This window comes from Somniosus microcephalus, chromosome 15, assembly GCF_052327205.1.
Source record: "Somniosus microcephalus isolate GS21.2 chromosome 15, FLI_Smic_1.0, whole genome shotgun sequence".
Lineage (NCBI taxonomy): Eukaryota > Metazoa > Chordata > Chondrichthyes > Squaliformes > Somniosidae > Somniosus > Somniosus microcephalus.
In genome coordinates, this window is record NC_141001.1 from 35,488,427 (window position 1) to 35,504,015 (window position 15,589).

Here is a 15,589-nt window from a genome sequence, read left to right on the forward strand (position 1 = left end):
TTTAAGGTGATTGACAGAAGAACCAAAGGTGACATGAGGAAAAACATTTTTACGCAGCGAGTGGTTAGGATCTGGAATGCACTGCCTGAAAGGGTGGTGGAGGCAGATTCAAAATGGCTTTCAAAAGGGAATTGGATAAGTACCTGAAGGCAAAATATTTGCAGGGCTACGGGGAAAGGGCGGGGGAGTCGGATTAGCTGAAGTGCTCTTGCAGTGAGCCGGCATAGGCTTGATGGGCCAACTGGCCTCCTTCTTTGCTGTAATTATTCTATGATTCTATAATTTTTCACCTGCCCTCAACTGAACTTAAATAGCAATATTTCGTTTTTGTTTGAAATGTAAAAATTACAAATTTTCAGACACTGCTCCAGCCTAGCATGCCAATCTTTTTTTCCCCCCATTGAAATCCAGGTGTAAAAGGTTATTTATTTGTATTCAGCAGAAGTGGCTATTAGACTAATAGAGACAATTCCTTGCTATGCTATTCAATTAGATCATGGCTGGCCTGTACCTTCAACTGCATTTACTAACCATAGCTCCGTATCACTGCCCTTACCTAACTGAAATAATTTTGTTATTTTATGCTCGAGTGTATAAGTTTAATCTTTGTGTATGATCTTACGCTCTCTAAATTAAAGTTGGAACTGTTGAAGATACTTTTTTAAACTAAAATCACAGCAGTAAAACAGCGGAGTTACTAACACGCAGGTATATTTGGTTTATAGTAATTACGTGGTGTTTGAACCCAAAGTCGTCCTCTGTGATTTCCTGGTTTCCTTATCAATCTGTAAGTGACAGGAGCAGGAGTTTAAGCCCCCTGAGTGAGTGGTTGTGAAGCACGTTTTTTCCCCCCAGAGGCATGATTGGTTTGCTTCATGGCACACCGTTCATTCATCTCGCTGTGCTCTGCACGCTGCTGTGATTAAGGGAATTAAATAGCGCTGAAACTGCAATGAAACGCCAGGCCATAGTTCACACAACGTCACGGAAATTACTCCCAGGTGGAAAACAAATGCCTGTTGTTTCCACACCGAAGTCCATATGTGCAGTGTTAGCTGTGTAAAACCGAAGGGAGGAACAAACTCAATGTTTAAATGTAAACAAACATCACCTGGTTACTGGGACACCTAATGAGTGAATTAAAAGTTTCTCTGTTCTCTTTCAGTTTACCCGCCAAGCTGATCAACGGAGGCATTGCAGGCTTAATTGGCGTCACCTGTGTGTTCCCGATAGACTTGGCAAAAACACGGCTTCAAAACCAGCAAAATGGCCAGCGGGTGTACGCTAGCATGTGAGTATAGCAAGAGCCTTACCCACGAACAGACCATCTCCGTGTGATCCAGCTATTTACCTCGGCAGTAGAAATGAGGGTTACGTGCATTTTGATAACGTCTGATTCATGCCCATGGCTATGCACTTGATTTAAAAAAGAAAATAAACTAGTTCTTTCAGATGTCTCTGAGATCAGAACCATTAAAGATCATTTTTAATTTAATGAATGAGTTCCTCGGAGTGTCAGTTCTTTTTTAACAGGTTGCTGTTGTGTTACACGCAGGATAGAGAGGAAACCATCCACCTAAAGTTCTTTATTGTAATAGATTCTGTCTAATGTTACTCAGTTATATTCAATTAACTGGTAGAAATTTAATTCACAGTTGCCTAAAAGCAGTCTTCTGCCCTCCTTATTCTGCAGCAGATTGTTAATTTTGCTTCCTCTCGGGGGTGGGGTGGGGTGGGGGGGGACATTCATGAAGTTTATAAAATACCTTTTACCACCATTAGAGATCTCTACCATGTGTTATATATATATCAGCTTGGCCAATGTAAAAGAAAACTGGGTAGTCGAGCTGATATCGTAATTATCATCCAAAGTCTAAATTATCCCGCAAGAGTTTTGTAGTTAACCATTATTAATATATCTAGGTCACCTAGTGTTGTGGTAGCTATATGTGGCCATATTGTGTGTAGATCTAATTTTCCTCATATTCCCATTCTTTGCCTCATCTACAGAATATGGATTCTAGCTCAACCCAAGAACTCTACACTTGGGGCAACACAAATTTAAGCTAACTATATCATGAATAGATATTAAAAATATATATACTTATTCACTTTAAACATTACAGTGTGTAAGAAAATGCAAGTGAGGACATTGTGATGTTGGCCTTGTGGGGTGTCGTTTGATGTGCAGGTTGCAAACTTGTTATACTGCAGTGAAACTGCCATTAATCATCATGTTTGTGAACATTTGGCCTCCGACTGTAGCTGTACTTGCAATTTAAAAGGGCCAGTGGCCAACACACTCCTGGCAATACTCACTGGATCCTCTGTTAGCTGGACTGCACTGAAAGTATCTGCTGTTTCTACTCGGCCTGCATGCTGTGAGGAAAGATGAGTGAAATGTCTTTTTGTTTCTGTTTTTCCTGCAGCGAAAGGACTGGTGACTGACAACCTCCTTCATTCCCAGGTTTTAGTCTTTGTAAGTGCAAAAGAGCAAGACTGATTAAAATCCTGGTTAACTGTGTAGGAGCTATAGAATCATAGAAGATTACTGCACAGAAGGAGGCCATTCGGCCCATCGTGTCTGTGCTGGCCGAAAGAGCTATCCAGCCTAATCTTACTTTCCAGCTCTTGGTCCGTAGCCTTGTCGGTTACAGCACTTCAAGTGCATATCTAAGTACTTTTTAAATCCCTCGACCACCCTTTTCAGGCAGTGAGTTCCAGACACCCACCACCCTCTGGGTGAAAAAGGTTCCCCTCGAATCCTTCTACCAATTACTTTAAATCTATGCCCCCTGGTTATTGACCTCTCTGCTAAGGGAAATAGGTCCTTCCTATCCACTCTATCTAGGCCCCTCATAATTTTATGCACCTCAATTAAATCTCCCCCCCCCCCCCCCCCCCCCAGCCTCCTCTGTTCCAAAGGAAAAAAACCAGCCTATCCTCATAGCTAAAATTCTCCAGTCCTGGCACCATCCTCGTAAATCTCCTCTGCACCCTCTCTAGTGCAATCAGATCTTTTCTGTAATGTGGTGACCAGAACTCTATGCAGTCTCTAGCTATGGCCTAACTAGTGTTTTATATCGTTGTAGTATAACCTCCCTGCTTTTATATTCTATGTCTTGGCTAATAAAGAAAAGTATCCCGTATGCCTTCTTAACCGCCTTATCTACCTGTCGTCCTACTTTCAGGGATCTGTGGACATGCACTCCAAGGTCCCTCTGTTCCTCTACACTCAGTATCCTACTATTTATTGTGTATTCCCTTGCCTTGTTAGCCCTTCCCAAATGCATTACCTTGCACTTCTCCAGATTGAACTCCATTTGCCACTTTTTTGTCCACCTGACCAATCCATCAATATCTTCCTGCAGTCTACAGCTTTCTTCCTCACTATCAACCACAACCAATTTTTGTATCATCTGCAAACTTATTAATCATGGCCCCTACATTGAAGTCTAAATCATTGATGCATACCACAAAAAGCAAGAGACTGAGTCCTGCAGAACCCCACTGGAAACAGTTTTCCAGTCACACAAATATCCATCGAACATTATGCTTTGCTTCCTGCCACTGAATCAATTTTGGACCCAACTTGCCACTTTCCCACGGATCCCATGGGCTTTTACTTTTCTGACCAGTCTGCCATGTGGGACCTTGTTGAAGGCCTTGCTAAAATCCATGTAGACTACATCAAATACACTACCTTCATTGACCCTCCTCGATACCTTCTCAAAAAATTCAATCAAGTTAGTCAGACACGACCTTCCCTTAACAAATCCATGCTGACTTTCCTTGATTCATCCGTGCCTTTCTAAATGATGATTAATACGAATTTTTCCTAATAATTTGCCCACAACTGAGGTTAGGCTGATTGTCCTGTAATTACTCAGTCTATCCCTTTCTCCCTTCTTAAACATCGGTACCACGTTAGCAATCCTCCAGTCCATCGCACCATGCCTGTAGCCAGAGAGGACTGGAAAATAATCGTCCGAGCCTCTGCTATTTCCTCCCTTGCTTCTCTTAACAGTCTGGGATACATTTCCTCCGGGCCTGGCGATTTATCTACTTTCAAAGATGTTAAACTCCTTAATATTTCCCCTCTCACTATGTTTATCTCATCTAATATGTCTCATCTAATATGGGCGGCGCAGACACGATGGGCCGAAGGGCCTCTTTCTGTGCTGTAAAACTCTATGACTCTATGACCCCTCCTCTAACTAAAATGTCTGTACCGTGTCTCTCTTTTGTGAAGACAGATGCAAAGTATTCATTAAGAACCTTACCCATGTCTTCCGCCTCCACACACAAGTTACCTTTTTGGTCTCTAATAGGTCCTACTCTTTCCTTAGTTATCCTCTTGTTCTTTATGTATTTATAAAACATCTTTGGGTTTTCCTTGACTTTACTTGCCAATATTTTTTCATGCCCTCGCTTTGCTTTCCTAATTTCCATTTTAATCTCGCCCCTGCACTTTCTATAGTCCCCTCGGCTTTCTCAAGTATTGGGCTTTCAGTATTTGACAAAAGCTTCCCTTTTTTTCCTTATCCTACCCTGTATGCTCCTTGACATCCAGGGGGTTTTAGATTTGCGAGTCCCACCCTTTTTTCTTTGTGAGAACATACTTGCTCTGAACCCTCACTATCTCCTCCTTGAATGCCTCCCACTGCTTTGACGCTGATTCACCTTCAAGTAGCTGTTTGCAGTCCACTTTTGCTAAATCGCATCTCAGCTTAGTAAAATTGGCCTTCCCCCAATTGAGAACTTTTACTCCTGGCCGATTTTTGTCCTTTTCCATAACTACGCTAAATCTAACTGAATTATGATCACTACCACCAAAATGTTTTCCCACTAATACCCCTTCCACCTGCCAAGCTTCATTCCTTAAAACTAGGTCCAGTACTGCCCCCTCTCTTGTTGGGCTTGCTATGTACTGGCTAAAAAAGTTGTCCTGAATGCATTTTAAGAATTCTGCCTCCTCTATACCTTTTACACTGGTTCTGTCCCAGTTAATTCACCTTCACCACACAGACTGCAGTGGTTCAAGAAGGTGGCTCACCACCTTCTCAAGGGCAATTAGGGATGGGCAATAAATGCTGGCCTTGCCAGCGATGCCCACATCCCGCCAGCGATGCCCACATCCCATGAACAAATTAAAAAAAATAAAAAATAAAAAAAAAAGTATTTGGGTAGTTGAAATCCAAAACTATCACTGCCCTATTATATTTGCACCTCTTAGAAATGTGCCTACATATTTGCTCTTCTATCTCCCTCTGACTGACTGGGGGTCTATAGTACACTCCCAGCAGTGTGATTGTCCCTTTTTTGTTCTTCAGTTCAATCCATATGGTTTCATTTGATGATCCTTCTAACATATCATCCCTCCTCACAGCTGTAATTGTTTCTTTAACCAATATTGTGACCCCCCTCTTTTTTATCCCCCTCTCTCTCGTCTGAAAACCCTGTAACCAGGAATGTTGCGTTGCCAGTCCTGCCCTACTTTAAGCCATGTTTCAGCAGTAATTATGATATCATACTTCCACGTGTCTCTGTGCTCTCCGCTCATTGTTTACAAAGACTGGAGCATTAGAAGCAACTTACATTACTTTTATTTATTTATTTTTTGCCCTCTGGTAATATTTTGGGGGTGGTGAGCCTCTGCAGGAATACAATGGTACTATCTGAGTGTATCTGTAATTGAGACTGATAACATCAGTAATATCTCACTAACGCAGATGGAAATAGGCTGAGCGCACAAATCTGAATTAAGATTTGAAGCCACGCTGATGTCAGGAGTTAAATACATAATTGAGATGAATTTATCTTTTTGGTTCTTGACTGAGCTATTGACTGTTGTACTTTGCTGCATCAGAATATGTGTCTCTGGGATCGGGGTAATAGGATGGTGAGAAATCGGCCAGTGGCCTATCTTCCTGTACAGAGCTTTTCTCCCATCATAATATGGAATGACATTAATGAGAGCTATGGATAGGTGAACAGTCCACATCAGAGGATGACACAGAGACCGTGTTGCTGCCCATTAGAGTTACAGCTGGGGTTGAGTGAGCACTGTACAAAAGAAAATTCAGTTTACTAGGACAGATTAAGTACAACCACTAAACAAGCTCTACTCGCAGAATGCGAGTATTAACAGTGCACTGTGGTCTGTCACAAGATACTTGGGGATGAGGAAAGCTATTGGGTGCATCTTAATTCATCCATCCAGAGTAATCTTGCACTTCAGCCCCCCCCCCCCCCCCCCACTCCACCCCCCCCTCCCCTCCCCTCCACCCCAACTGCTGCATCTAATGGTTTCTTAAATGATTCCATGGTTTTGTCACAATTTGACCACTTGACAACCTATTCAGTACTGCACCCCCCCCGGCTCCTCAACCTGTCATTACCCCTCTAACCAGTACCCTTTACAGCCAATTTATTTTACATATCCAAGTTTTGCCTGAATCTCCACAGCTATGAACCTAGTTAGTAACCTGTCATGTGGAACTATTATCAAACGCCTTTCTGAAGTCTAAGTACATAACATCCATCGTAAGATTTACCGGATGAGTTAGGTTGCCACTTTCTCAAAGAAGTCATGAAGGTTGGTCAGGCAGGATCTTTCCATATTAACTGTTGTTTACCAGGTTATGATTGTACAGATAATCATCAATCTTGCAATTGGTGACGGTGAAAATTACCCCTATTCATTGATGGTGCAGCGAATAAGAGGAACAATTCCAACACTAGCCCTTTCTACTCATTATAGAACCCAGCTGATTTTGATTTCAAGTTCCATTGATATAATTGAAAATGAAAAACGGGCAGGTTCTAGAACAGGCGGGCAATTCGCTCCACCAGTTTACTGCCCAACGGTGAAGAAGAAAATTACCACCAGAGTTTTTTTTTTAGGGCAGAGCGCTCTGTGCTCACTTATTTGTCATTTCCCCTCCATATTCTTATTGGACCCTGCTTAAAAAAAAGATTCTTCGCAAACTCAGCTCCTGTGACCTCATTCTCTTTTTTTAAAAATAATGATGATCTAATGAAGTACAGGAAACTTTGGTTTATCCGGAGGTTAACTGTCCGGAATGCTCGAGCCACCGGCAAAAATCAGGAGCTGTTTCGTTAGGGTTTTTTTCTTTTCGTTGCTTTTTTTTCACCAGTCAGGCTCTGCAAGGTCTCTGAAGCTGTTGCTAAGCTACAGAGACGCTTGCAAGGTACGGCCGACTGTTTAGAAGCTGCAGGGTTTGTTGCCAGATACGGAGCTCAAAATCTCCGTATGTTTCAACATTAGCGCTGGTTTGTCCGGCAGTTTTGATGGGACGGCAACAGCTCGGTGCCGGATAGCACAAAGTTTCCTGTAGAACATTACACAGCAGCTGCTAATCTTTCATTTCATAATTTACAAATAGTTCCCAGAAAAAAAGATGCTATGTCACCCCAGGTAGCCGAAGAATGTTCTGACCAATGGAATATGAAGGCCACGCCAGGAAGGAGAAAGAACAGATTTGTGGTGTGGACCTGTGCCCATTTGGGATTATGCTGAGGCTGCCCAAGCATGCTTCTCTTAGGCCAAGAATTACCATCTGTCTGGCTTTTAAATGAGTTGTCTGGAAATTTCTATCATTTAAACTGGACACCAAAAGTCTGTCTTTCAAATTGGGGTCCTTTTCAAATTTATTTATTGAAGTTTTCATGGGTAGCGAAGAAAACATCAGATCTCGGGCCATGACCTTTCCCCAACCTGCTCCAATGCTACCCTGGGGCCAAAGTTAGTGTCTAAATAGTTGAGGTCAAATTCCATTTGAGTTACCTTGATTTAAATTGAACTGAGCGCGAGTTCAAACTGGTTATAGGTCTACTCCGTGTCTGCTGTAGCTCGGTAGCACACTCGCCTCTGAGTCAGAGGGTTGTGGGTTCAAGTCCCAATACAGGAGACCCCAGGTGGGCAGAGGAGTAATCTTGGGCAGTAACCCAGGCAAGAGAGCCCCAGGTGGGCAGAGGAAACGCTTCAAGGACACCCTCAAAGCCTCCTTGGAAAAGTGTAACATCCCCACCGACACCTGGGAATCCCTGGCCCAAGACCGCACAAAGTGGAGGAGAAGCATCCGGGAAGGCGCCGAACACCTTGAGTCTCTTCGCCAGGAGCAAGCGGAAGCCAAGCGCAAGGAGCGCACGTCAACCCAAGCACCCCACCCACCATCTGCCCCACCTGTGACAGACTGTAGGTCCCGCTTTGGACTCATCAGTCACCTGCGAACTCATTTTTAATGTGGAAGCAAGTCATCCTCGGTTCTGAGGGACTGCCTAAGAGAAGACGGGGACATGAGCACAAAGCCAGGCTGACACTCCAGTGCAGTGCTGCACTGTCAGAGGTGCCGTCTTTTGGATGAGACGTTAAACCGAGGCCTTGTCTGCCCTCTCAGGTGGACGTAAAAGATCCCATGGTACTATTTCGAAGACGAGCAGGGGAGCTATCCCTGGTGTCCTGGCCAATATTTATCCCTCAACCAACATAACAAAAACCGATTATCTGGTCATTAGCACATTGCTGTTTGTGGGACCTTGCTGTACGCAAATTGCCTGCCGCGTTTCCCACATTACAACAGTGACTCCACTTCAAAAAGTACTTCATTGGCTGTAAAGTGCTTTGAGATGCCTGGTGGTCGTGAAAGGCGCTATATTAATGCAAGTTTTTCTTTTACTCCTGCACTTGACCCAGTTGCTGTGATAACTGTTTGCATGTTCCTAGATTTAGAACTGATCCTTCCTGAGAAATTGCTCACTCTTTGTAGCCGAGGGAGGGAAGAAGGGAGCTTCACTTCACCTGCCACCTCTAGTGCGCACTGTCTATTTGGAAATGGAATATTACAGTAGTTATGGAAAAAGTAGTTATGGGATGGTCTCAAATGTTTTCATTACAATAGATTTATTAATTGGGATTTGTTGGCCCTCACCCCAAATTATCCTGTATAGAAAATCGGGGCCACAGAATATCTGCTATTAATGCAGTCTGGGAGTCTCCATTATCTCCACAGTCTCGCTATTGGCAGCAGGAAGGTTCATTCTCAGGCTGAGGTACATCTCTTCCCACAGCAAAGCTGGATAAAGACTCTTGTGGGATATATGTTGACCCAAAAAGACGATTGTGGACTCGACCTGCAACTGGAGGAATACAGAGCAATCTGCATTCTATCCCCAGAAGCCGCCCTCAGTGGGATTACTCCCTGCAGTGTCTTCTTCAAACAAAGATCAATCAGCAGACAGAGACCTCCTCCAGTGACTTAGCCGATTTCCACAGTGAGCAGCTGAGCCATGCAGATCAGGAAGGACCCAGGTTTGATCAGTGGTCTGGGTTGTTAGCTGATCTCGAGTGAGATGAAAGATCCCATGGCAATATTTCAAGAGCTGGGGAATTCTCCCTGGGTGTCCTGGCCAATATTTATCCCTCAACCAATACCACAAAAACAGATTGTCTGGTCATTATCTCATTGCTGTTTGTTGGACCTTATTGAGTGCAATTGATTGATGTGTTTACTACATAACAACAGTGACTGCACTTCAACATAATGTAATGGCTGTGAAACACTTTGATGTCCTGAAGATGAAAGGCGCTATATGAATGCAAGTTCATTCTTAAAACACCCAATGTGCATCTGTTAAATATCAGTGTATGAAGTAGATGTTTATATAATGTTAACTGACTGAATCTTATGTGTAAGCATGTGTTGAAGTTTTTACAAATTTAAAAGAAGGAAAAACAATGTACAGCAAATTCTTCTCTCTTTTACTCCTGCTTTCCTGATTTGTCCACATTTGCTTTGATTTTGTGCCAGTGTTACTTTTTTCCTTGTTTGCTGTTCTTGCCTTCTGTGGTCTTTTGCAGCTTCAGGCTGAGTTTGAGTCAGAATTTACTCGGTTTAACGTCTCATCCCAAAGATGGCATCTCTGACAGTGCACCACTCTTTCAATACTGCACTGATGTGTCAAACCTACATTATGTGCACAAGTGCTAGTGAGTCAGAGTGTGAGGTTAAAATTACCTGTGTTCTCAGTACTGGCAAAACCTTGAGCCCTTAACCTTGAACCTTGAACAGTCTTGCCAGCACTGAGCACCTTGCATGCATTACTCCTCCCAAAGCGTAACTTTCACTCTTTTGGTCTAGGGAGTGGGTAAATGATGGCCGAGAAGTCAGAAATTGTCTCATTTTTGCCACATTATTCTCCTGTGAAGCACCTTGGGATGTTTTCCTATGCTAAAGGCGCTGTATAAATGCAAATTGTTGCACAGAAACCACATTTTATTCAAGGTCGACAAATGTGAGTTGTTACATTTTGTTAAAGCAAGATCGTCACATACTGCTTGGATAATGAATCTAAATGGGTAGGGTAACAAAAGAATCTAGGGGTATAGATACACAAAGTAGTGACACAGGTTAATAAGGCCATTTAAAAAAAAAGCAAACCAAGCACTCGGACTCATTTCTAGAAGGATTGAATTGAAAAGCAGAGAAGTTATGTTAAACTTGTATAGAACCTTAGTTAGACCACACTTCGAGTACTGTGCACAATTCTGGTCTCCATATTATAAAAATATAGAGGCACAGGAGAGGGTACGAAAAAGTTTCACAAGGATGATACCAACCGTGACTACACTTCAAAAGAACTTAATTAGCTGTAAAGTGATTTGGGACATCCCAAGGTTGTGAAAGGCGCTATATAAATGCAAGTCTTTCATTTTTACTTCTCGGGAAAGGCTAAACAGGCTGGAGATTGCGGGATGACCTGATCGAGGTCTTTAAAATTATGAAGGGCTTTGATAGGGTATATGTGGAGAAGATGTTTCCACTTGTGGTGGAGACTAAAATTAGGGGCCATAAATAAGATTACCAGCAACAAACCCAATAGGGAATTCAGGAGAAAATTCTTTAGCCAGAGTGTGGTGAGATTGTGGAACTCACTACCACAAGGAATGGTTGAGGCGAAAAGCATAGACGCATCTAAGGGGAAACTAGATAAACAAATGAGGAAGAAAGGAATAGAAGGTTATGCTGATGGGGTTAGATCAGGGGTGGGCAATTATTTGGGCTGGAGGCCCACTTAACAAGTTTTGGTGAACTGTTGAGGGCCTCACACCAATGTTCCTGGTAAGCTGCACAGTGGTCTGGAGGTCCTGCGCAGGCCGCTCAGTGGCTTTTAAATTAATAGTTGTGTAACTAGTACAGTAATGAGCACAATTAAATTGCTCACCAATTGCCTAATGAGCAGAGGGTATTGAATAGTGAATAACTCTTAACTAATTATCAGTTGGCATAAATAATCAGTGTTCAATAAATACATTTGAGATAATTGAAATGCTAATTAAGAAACATCAGTTTTGCATTAATTAGTTAGGTGGTGATGCGCTATCAATTACTCATAAAAGACAGAGTTAGAAGAGTAACTAAAGGCTTTTATTAAGAACAGAATGGAGGTCTGCCTCGAGTGGTCGACCGGTCCAGGATACAAAGGGCTGGGGAGCAGTCACCTTTATACTAGGACCTGTGGGAGGAGTCAGCCGAGGCATGTCCAGGCATGTACACAGTGGAAGACAAACAGGAATACAAACAGTGGTTTACCACATTCACCCCTTGTTTAAAATTGAGTCCGGCGGGGTGAAGTGTATTAAAAGTTAGTGTATTGGAGTCTCTCCGGAGGTCTTGTCTGCCGCTGTGATCGGCGTGGCGACGGCAGGGGTAGTGGAGCTTCCGGCGTCGAGTCCAGCGTAGGCTGTGGCACAAGCGTGTCGTCCTCGTAGATGTCGAGCGGGTCGCGGGGCCCAGGCCTGCCGTCTGCTGGGGCTGGATATCGGATCGTCGGGGGGGGTGGTAGTGGGTAGTGGGTTACTGCGGCCCCCGAGGGTGCAAGTTCTCTTATGGAGACTGTGTCCTCCCGCCCGTCCGGGTATGCAATGTAAGCATACTGGGGGTTGGCATGGAGGAGGTCGACCCTCTCGACCAGGGGGTCCGTTTTATGGGTCCTCACGTGTCTTCTCAGTAGGACCGGCCCTGGGGACGTCAGCCATGGCGGTAGCGATGTCCCCGATGTGGACTTCCTTGGGAAGACAAACATTTTCTCATGAGGGGTGGCGTTAGTGGCAGTGCAGAGCAGTGACCGAATAGAGTGGAGCGCATCGGGGAGCACATCCTGCCAGCGGGAGGTTGGAAGGCCCCTAGACTTTAAGGCTAGCAGGACGGCCTTCCAAACTGTCGCATTTTCTCTTTCAACCTGTCCGTTCCCCCGGGGGTTGTAACTGGTGGTCCTGCTTGTGGCAATACCCCTAGTTAGCAGGTACTGACGGAGTTCGTCGCTCATAAACGATGAGCCCCGGTCGCTATGGATATAGCTGGGGAAGCCGAACAGGGTGAAGAGGTTGTTCAGACATTTAATGACCGTGGCACTGGTCATGTCCGGGCAGGGGAAGGCGAACGGGAAACGGGAGTACTCATCAATAATATTGAGGAAGTACACATTGCGGTCGGAGGAGGGGAGAGGCCCTTTAAAATCAACGCTCAGGCGCTCGAAGGGGCAAGTGGCTTTTATCAGGTGGGCCCTGTCTGGTCTATAAAAGTGCGGTTTGCACTCAGCGCAGACTTGGCAGTTCCTGGTCATGGTCCTGACCTCCTCAGTAGAGTAAGGCAGGTTGCGGGCCTTGATGAGGTGGAAGAACCTGGTGACCCCCGGGTGGCAGAGGTCATTGTGGAGGACCCGTAGTCTATCGATCTGCGCGCTGGCGCAGGTGCCACGCGATAGCGCATCCGGGGGTTCATTTAGCTTCCCGGGCCGGTACAAGATCTCGTAGTTGTAGGTGGAAAGTTCGATTCTCCACCTCAAGATCTTGTCATTTTTGATTTTGCCCCTCTGCTTGTTAAACATAAAAGCAACTGAACGCTGGTCAGTGAGCAGGGTAAATCGTTTTCCGGCCAGGTAGTGCCTCCAATGACGCACAGCCTCCACAATCGCCTGGGCCTCCTTCTCAACAGCGGAGTGTCTGGTCTCCGGGCCTTGGAGGGTTCGTGAAAAGAAGGCCACGGGTCTCCCCGCCTGATTGAGGGTAGCGGCCAGGGCAAAGTCGGACGCGTCGCTTTCCACCTGGAAGGGGATGGATTCGTCCACTGCGTGCATGGTGGCTTTGGCAATGTCCTCCTTGATACGGTGGAAGGCTAAGCGGGCCTCTGCCGTCAAGGGAAAAGAGGTGGACTTGATCAGCGGACGGGCCTTGTCCGCATAGTAGAGGACCCACTGGGCGTAATAGGAGAAAAACCCTAGGCACCTCTTCAGGGCCTTGAGGCAGTGGGGCAGTGGAAGTTCCATAAGGGGACGCATCCGGTCGGGGTCGGGGCCGATGACTCCGTGTTCCACAACACAGCCAAGGATGGCGAGGCGGTTTGTGCGGAATATGCACTTCTCCTTGTTATATGTCAGGTTTAGGAGTTGGGCGGTGCGGAGGAATTTTTCGAGGTTTGCGTCATGGTCCTGCAAGTCACGGCCGCAGATGGTCACATTGTCCAGATATGGGAAAGTGGCCTGCAACGCATTTTGATCTACCATCCGGTCCATCTCCCTTTGGAAGACGGAGACCCCGTTGGTGACGCCAAAGGGAACCCTAAGGAAGTGATAGAGGCGGCCGTTTGCCTCAAAGGCAGTGTACTGGCGGTCCTCAGGGCGGATGGGGAGCTGGTGGTACGCTGATTTCAGGTCAATGGTCGAGAAGACGCGGTACTGCGCGATCTGGTTGACCATATCAGCTATACGGGGGAGTGGGTAGGCGTCCAGCAGGGTGTAGCGATTTATTGTCTGGCTGTAGTCGATGACCAGGCGCTGCTTCTCGCCGGTCTTAACGACCACAACCTGGGCTCGCCAGGGGCTGGTGCTGCCCTCAATAATCCCTTCTTTCAGGAGCCGCTCCACTTCGGTTTTAATGAAAACCCTGTCCCCGGCACTGTATCGCCTGCTCTTTGTGGCGATGGGCTTACAGTCGGGGGTGAGGTTAGCAAACAGTGGTGGGGGGGTGACTCTGAGTGTGGAGAGGTTGCACCTGGTGCGCGGCGGGCAATTTGGAAGCTGCTGGCTGCGGACTGTGAGTGGGGGTAGGGGTCCACCGTACGCCATCGTAACACTTTTAAGGTGGCACTGAAAATCTAACCCCAGCAGGACGGCAGCGCAGAGGTCAGGCAGGACCAGAAGTTTAAAATGATCGTACACGGTCCCGCCTACTACGAGTGTCACCACGCAGTAGCCGCCGATGTCCGCCGACTGGGACTCGGAGGCCATAGAAATCCGCTGTTGTGCAGGCAGGACTGGGAGAGAGCAACGCCGCACCGTGTCGGGGTGGATGAAGCTCTCCGTGCTCCCAGAGTCAAAAAGGCAGATTGTATCGTGACCATTTACCTTAATGTCCATTGTGGAACTGGCCAGTTGGTGCGGTCTCGCTTGGTCCAGTGTAACGGATGCCAGCGTAGGGGTCGGTGTGTCGCTGCGGGTATCAGATGAGGCGGTGTCGGGGGCCTGCTGCGTTCCGGCTGTCGTCCAAGATGGCGGCGTCCATGATCCCCATGTGGCTGGAGGCGTCCAAAATGGCTGCTGTACCGGTGATTCGCACATGGCCGGGGAGGTCCAAGATGGCGGCCCACACGCGGCGCTGCTGGGGTTCGGGGTGGCTTTGGCCCTGCAGACGCTAGCGTAGTGTCCCTTCTTCCCGCAGCCCGAGCAAATCACGTTTTTTGCCGGGCAGCGCGCTCTGGGGTGTTTTGCCTGGCCACAGAAGTAGCATTTCTGGCCTTGGGGCACTGCTGTCTGGCCTTGGGACACTGCTGCGGTAGTTGGGCCGTTGTTGGGGTGTGGCTGGGGTGGCACGGCGCTATGAGGCGGTCCTACCGTGTCCCAGGCTGTCATTCCCCACGGTGCAGAGGAGTAGGCATCCATGCCCTGGTAGGCTGCATCCAACGATAGTGCGAGTTCAGAGGCCTTGTTGAGGTCGAGGTTACTCTGCTCCAACAGTCGCTGTCAGGTGTAATTGGATCTGTGGCCCGCTACAAAAGCGTCCCGGATAGGTTCCTCTGTGTACACGGCGGCCTTTACATCCTTACAACCACAGGCCCGGCCAAGCACAGACAGTGCCTGAAGGTATTCCACGGTCGATTCCCCAGGTTGTTGTTTACGACTCCCCAGAAGGTGCCTGGCGTACACTTCGTTCACTGGGCGCGTGTACTGGTCCTTGAGGAGCTTGATAGCGTCCGCGTACGAGGTCGCGTCTTGGATGACCGAGTACACTCGGTGGTTCACTTTGGAGGTCAGGACATCCAGTTTGTCCTCGTCCGATTTGATTGCTTCGGAGGCGGTCAGGAATTTTTCGAAACACTTAAGCCAGTGAGTAAACTTGGTGGATGAGTCCGCCTCCCGATGATCTAAGTCCAGGCATGCTGCTGTGAGGATCTTCTCCATTATAAAAATGCTGTTAATAAAATTGATGCGCTATCAATTACTAATAAAAGACTGAGAGTTAGAAGAGCAACTAAAGGCTTTTATTAAGAACAGAATGGAGGTCTGCCTC

At 46.4% G+C, this 15,589-nt stretch overlaps 1 protein-coding gene across 2 annotated transcripts in view; it reads left to right on the forward strand.

The window, feature by feature from the left end:
* slc25a22a (solute carrier family 25 member 22a) overlaps positions 1-15,589 on the forward strand; it is a 146,519-nt gene that overhangs the window by 51,559 nt on the left and 79,371 nt on the right. For both annotated transcript variants that reach the window (XM_086007645.1, XM_086007646.1), the window contains exon 3: positions 1,166-1,291. In XM_086007645.1, coding sequence (XP_085863771.1) covers positions 1,166-1,291 — 126 coding nt within the window. The remainder of the gene's footprint in view (positions 1-1,165; positions 1,292-15,589) is intronic.